A 5,658-nucleotide genomic window follows, 5' to 3' on the forward strand; every position below is an offset into this window, starting at 1 on the left:
GAAAGTAAATCAAAGATTTTAGGGAAAATGTTCAGGTTATTTTATATCCATAGAAGCCCACCCTGGCAAACTGAGTGCCTACAGACAATTCACTATGAAAAATTAAGTGTCTGAATTGTTCAAATTACCAAAACACGCCTTTGTTTTGTACTATTCTGATGAAGATTTCATTCCAATTCAATCTTTTACTGACTTTCATGATCTCAAAAGTAGCCCATGCTTCCTTGGAACAATATTACTAGTACAAATGAATCATTTCAGTTTCAAAACCAAGCTGCCCCAACTCTACTCCTCCTCCACTTCCCTCCTTTAGGCCAAGGGCACAGGGAATTACCAGTTTGAGGAAAGGGGGATTCATTTACATAGGATGTGTGTGAGACAGTTGGGTGGTGTACTTTTTGAACTACAGTCTTGGGAATCCCTTCTTTGTGATAAGGTTCCTTTTGATGTTCTAGGTAAATGGGATGAGTAGATTTAAGCTGAATTGGACATGGATGAAAGTTGCCAAGAAGAACAGACCAAAGGAGTAAGCAGGTTACGCAGGATATAAATCCCAAGCCTAGTTTAAGAGGGAGGTTGCAAATAGGAAACCAAGACTCTTTGTCTATTTCAGTTGGACTTTAATTAGAGCAAGATTGGCACTAGGTACAAATAAATCTCAGGCCTCACTACATTTAAACTCTACCAAAACTATAATTAACCAATCTCTGAAGATTCAGCCATTATGAATGCTTATTTCTGGTAGAATATGCATCAACTATAACATCACATAATAAGAATCAAAACCTTATCTACTCTCTTTTCCTAACAAGAAATTCAGGCATTTTTTAAAACATTTTTTTTTATTTTTCACTCTTCATTTATTTACAAATACACATTATAACTTTTTATATACATTGCACATTTACATGGTAGAAAAGTACAAAACTATATATTTAAATGAATTTATATTTAACTTGCCATGTTTGAAAATATAAAATTGCATCAGAAAAAAAGTGTTATGAAAAGCAAGAAACTTGAACTGATAAAGCTTTAATATACCTTTTAATGACATTGTTTGAAAAAAGAACGAATTTAAAGGGTACAGCAGTCCAGTTGAAAGGAAACACCTAAAAGTATTTGTGTCTATTAATCCCCTCTCCACTGCCATGACATTTGCATGTCCCTTTTAAGCATCTTTCTCACCCTAATTCTTTGGATCTGTGAATTTTCAAAGTATAAGAACATACATATTTCACTGTTAACACTGGAGTTCCCAGACTGTTTTGGGTAGAATGAGAGAGAAGTGAAGAAGCAGGAGTTTCCTTTAAGGTGGACTACTGTACTCTATGTTTGAGTCAAGTCATAATGCCTTTTGCTCAGTCAAGATTCCTTGTAAACAAAAACCCCAGGGATCATGTATGTACAGAACTGGCAGCAGAGAATCCAATAAATAAACATGATAGAAACTGACATGCATGTTCGTTAAAGTGGAAAGGGAATTTCAGCAGTGGACCAAAAGGTGACAGGTAAGTGAGTGGTAAGGAATGGATTAAAATGTTTTACAAGGGAAAAAAAAAAAGCTTTTTACTTTACAAGCAAGAGACCTCACAATAAATAACAACTGCTCTTCCTTTAACGAATAAATTTCTTCAAAAACAAGGTGTACAGTCAACCAGACATTTTATGTATAAATTATAAAACATGACACAGTATAAATAAATGTCTACAAGTCTCATCTATGGGCCCCATCCAGTAGACCTCAAACTGACGGCCTCTCCCTTGTCAAGTCAGTGGGAAGGTTGCCTGGGAGAGGGCTGCAGGACAAAGGTCCTCTCTGTGTACTTTTCCCCCCAAAATAAATAAGCATACACTTATTTACAGTATGGACACTGATTTTTTTTTGCCCAAGGGCTATCCCAACACTGATGGAGGGTTTACCACTCTAGAATTGATGATATAGGAAAGCTGTAGTCCTGGTCTTCATCTTCCTCCTCCTCTTCCGTGTCTTCAGTAATGGCTAGATGGGGGAATACAGGGGAGCTGTTGTTTAAATAAGGACAACAACAGCGCAGAAGCAGCTCAGTGCACGCTTTCAAAGCCCTCTGAAACAGCCATAATACAGCGGTGTATTTTTATGTGACTTGCAGTGAGATGCTCTTTGGCATCTGCTGTTATGCAATAGGGTTTGGTTTGGTTTTGTTTTTTAAAAGACATAATCTATGAAGTCAAAAACTGCAGAAAGTTCTGAAGAATCAATGGCTCAGGTTTTACTGGCAGATTCCTGAAATCAGATAAAAAGCGCTCTTGTGTTCTAGGTTTAACTGCTTAGAGTCCTTAATTCAAAGTTAGTAGTGGCCATCTGCAGAGAAGCAGTTGCCCAGGGGCTAACATAGCTGTCTTTATTTATTTATTTATTTGTTTGTTTGTTTATTTATTTTATGGAGTTAGGTTATATCCAGGTGTTAATAAAGCAAACAGCAAAGCACATACAACAAACAAAATTAGACCAAAAACAGCTTGAAGGATGTTCTTATAGGCAACCCCTAGTCGATAGCATATTCTAAAAAATAATAACTTGATATTTCAGGAACTCCCTCTGATGATTACTTAAGAGCTGGTGCCATTTATTAATCACCTGCTTTCTTCAACATATGTTTCCTTCCTCCCTTTCTTCCTCTTTTGCTTCCTTTTTTCTTCCTGTCTTTTGTTCTTGCCTTCCCTTCTGCTTCATTTCTTCCTTCTTTCCTTCCTGTTCCTTTCCCTCCTCTCTCTTACCCCTTCTTTCTTCTGTTCCCCTCCCCTTCTCTCTCACCCCCCCCCCATTTCTTTTTTATTTTCTCCCTAAGGATTGCCTTCACAGCCTTAAAATGCTACAAGGTTAAAAATAACACTTACAGTTACAAGATCCTGAGTGCTTTACTTCCAAGACCACACCTGTGGAGCAGGCAGCCTCCTTCATGGCACACTCACTAGCATAAGTGGCATTGTCGCTGGCACATACAGCCTCATCAGATTTACTCTCTGGACACAACTCATCACAGAGTAAACACCGGCCTCTACCAACCTTGAAGTCCCACAAACATTTTTTTCCACCACTGCAGTGGATGTCTTCACAGGACTTTGCTTCTAGGATATAATATATCTGTGATGAGTAAACTCATGTTTTTGTTTCTTCCTCTTCCTTCTTACCTTCACTACACCCACCTCCCCCAGCATTTCTCTTTCAACACATGTGTACACACACACACACACACACACACACACACACACACACACACATTTTCCATAATCTATTTCTCATTGCCAGGTCAATTTCCTCAAGTTGGGCACTTATCTCTTTTATCCTAAGATTAAAATTTTAATTTGGAGCTTCAAATTATGTACTTTGCTTAGAAGACAGTTTAAAGATATTTGGAACAAAAGAATGCTAGATACTAAATTTTAAAGCACAAAGCCACAGAAGTCACACTAAGGGTCTTGCAGGATAGTACATGAAAGGAGAGTTTATTCATAATCTTGGGAGGTATTTTATTTTAGCAAAGATCAATGAGCTCCCAATTAAACTGGGTATTTTTTCCCCAGAAGAGAGAGAATTTCAGAAAGCAATAAGACCACTGGGTAAAGGAATAATATTTCATAGTTTCAATTAATTTAAGAACAAGTGACCTATTTATTTCTTCTGTAGAGCACAACAATTTCCCTTTCAATCAACAAATTGAGTGAATCTTGAGCTGGGGTGAGGGAAAGATGGAAAATCAATTGGTTCATGCTTCTTACTGGCATTTATACATGTTTGCCAACACTTCCTGAAGACAGCTGTTTCCATGAGGCAAGCTGTGGTCAGTTCATCAAAAATGGAAAACATCTCCCTGCCAATGGAAGTATCTTGCTCAGGAGAGCTTTTGATTTGTTTGTTTGTTTGTTGACAACCAGGCAATCAAGTAGTAACTAGCTGCTCATAATCTCTCCCCACCCGCCCCTTTCCCCAAACCAGAATACCTACTGATACATTTTCCCTCGTAGGCTAATCCAATCGATCTGCCCAGCAGGCAGGTAGCTTTTCTCAGGTGACAGGCACTAGAATAAGTTATTCCATCATTCCCACAGAGATACTGTTCAGAGGAGGTAGGCTCTGGACAAATCCGATTACATGTCACACAGTAGGCATTATTGGTTTGATCCACCACACACGTGGAACTGCCCGGACATAAAACATCCCTACAGGTCTCTGAAATAAAGACAGAAACACACACACACAAACATTAACAGGCATAGCCTGGCCCTTAGGGAAGGAATATTTAATATTATCATTCAGATCCTGAAACAGAAGCTTCCATCTTTCGAAAGATACTGGGGAATTCTTTCTGGACAAGGTCCACTGACTATGTGGACTCTCGACTGTTAAAATTAGTATTTGGTAGCCAAAAATGTTTTCCTCTGGGGCTCTTTACTGTGGGACACAAGCTGGCCCCAAATGGATGGTGATAGCTCGCGTTTGCAAAGCCCAATACATCCATTAGCTCATTTAGCCCACACAAGAATCCTTTGAGGAAGGTGCTCTCATCGCCCCATTTTAAAGACTATAATGGAGCTGTCAGCTCCTAACTACCACAAAGTCTACTTCTGCTCAGAAGAAGGAAGGGGATGCTTGTTTCAAGAACTCCAGACCTACTTTTACATTTGCCTTGGTACTGAACTTCAAGCTCTGGCTGCTCTTTACATCTGGCTTTGAGGAGAGCGCACTCGTTTCTATAGGTTTTCCCATCAAGTCCACAGACTGGGCCCTTCCAGGTGATGTTGGAGCAATCCGGAGCGCAGACACACCGAGGCTTGTTCTTCTTGTTCATTTTGCATTTCTTCCCAGGTCCACAGTCCACGTTCTCGCACGTTTCTAGGAGTTGGAAAGAGGTATCGTTTATAGAAGGGCTAGTCTCCAGGTCAGCCACGAGGATCACTTGTGCTTTACACAATTGTGCCACCTGGAGCTACCGAGCAGAGAAACTAGTCCGTCAGGAGGAAAAGGGGATTTGGGGGAGGGCGAAAGTGCTGTCCAGATCAGTAATCCATCCAAAAAAAATAGCCAGAGGGTTCTGCTGTTGACTTCTCTACCCACATCGGACTAAGAAGCATAAGGACCTTCGTAGATCGGTTCTTTGTCGGAAGTCTCCAGAAGGCGCGTATCAAAAACACGCTTCCTCAGAAGGGTGCGAGAGAAGCCCCTTAAACTAAATCCACAGACAAAAGACACCCAATCCAGCCCCCTTCTTCCCAACATCAACAATGCCTAATTTTGCCTCCTAGGATAGGAAAGAAGCTGCCAGTGGAACGCCCTCTATTGAATGGCTTGAAAGTTTAAAAGAGGAGCTCTACCTTTGCAAGGGATGCAGTTCGGGGCGCCCCCGTTAAAAATCATCCACTTGAAAAGCGTGTTGTCATTCACGTCTTCTTCAGTCCACGAAGTGCTAAGCCTCCCAGTGCTGCAGCACTCTTCTTTGCTGAGCTCAGTTTTGTACAAGACCTGGCAACGACCGTTCTTTGCCTGCCGGAGCCAGCAATTCCCAGCTGTAACAGAGAAAGGGGGTGGAGTGGGTGGGGAGAGAGAGGGAGACAGAGAGACAACGGGAGGGAGGGAGGGAGGGAGACGGAGAGAAGGGGGAGCGAAGAGAGAAGGAGGAG

The 5,658-nt window shown here is 40.9% G+C and overlaps 1 protein-coding gene across 1 annotated transcript; it reads right to left on the bottom strand.

Moving 5' to 3' along the window:
• Positions 1-969: 969 nt before the first annotated feature.
• On the bottom strand, positions 970-5,554 carry FST (follistatin; the record flags this gene model as incomplete). Its single annotated transcript, XM_044681176.1, has 5 exons — positions 970-1,999; positions 2,878-3,108; positions 3,986-4,210; positions 4,655-4,873; positions 5,353-5,554. Coding segments are annotated over 5 exons (960 nt in total), but the record flags the coding sequence as incomplete, so codon positions are not given.
• Positions 5,555-5,658: the final 104 nt, after the last annotated feature.

Source organism: Gracilinanus agilis, chromosome 1, assembly GCF_016433145.1.
Source record: "Gracilinanus agilis isolate LMUSP501 chromosome 1, AgileGrace, whole genome shotgun sequence".
In the NCBI taxonomy this organism is placed as follows: Eukaryota; Metazoa; Chordata; class Mammalia; order Didelphimorphia; family Didelphidae; genus Gracilinanus; species Gracilinanus agilis.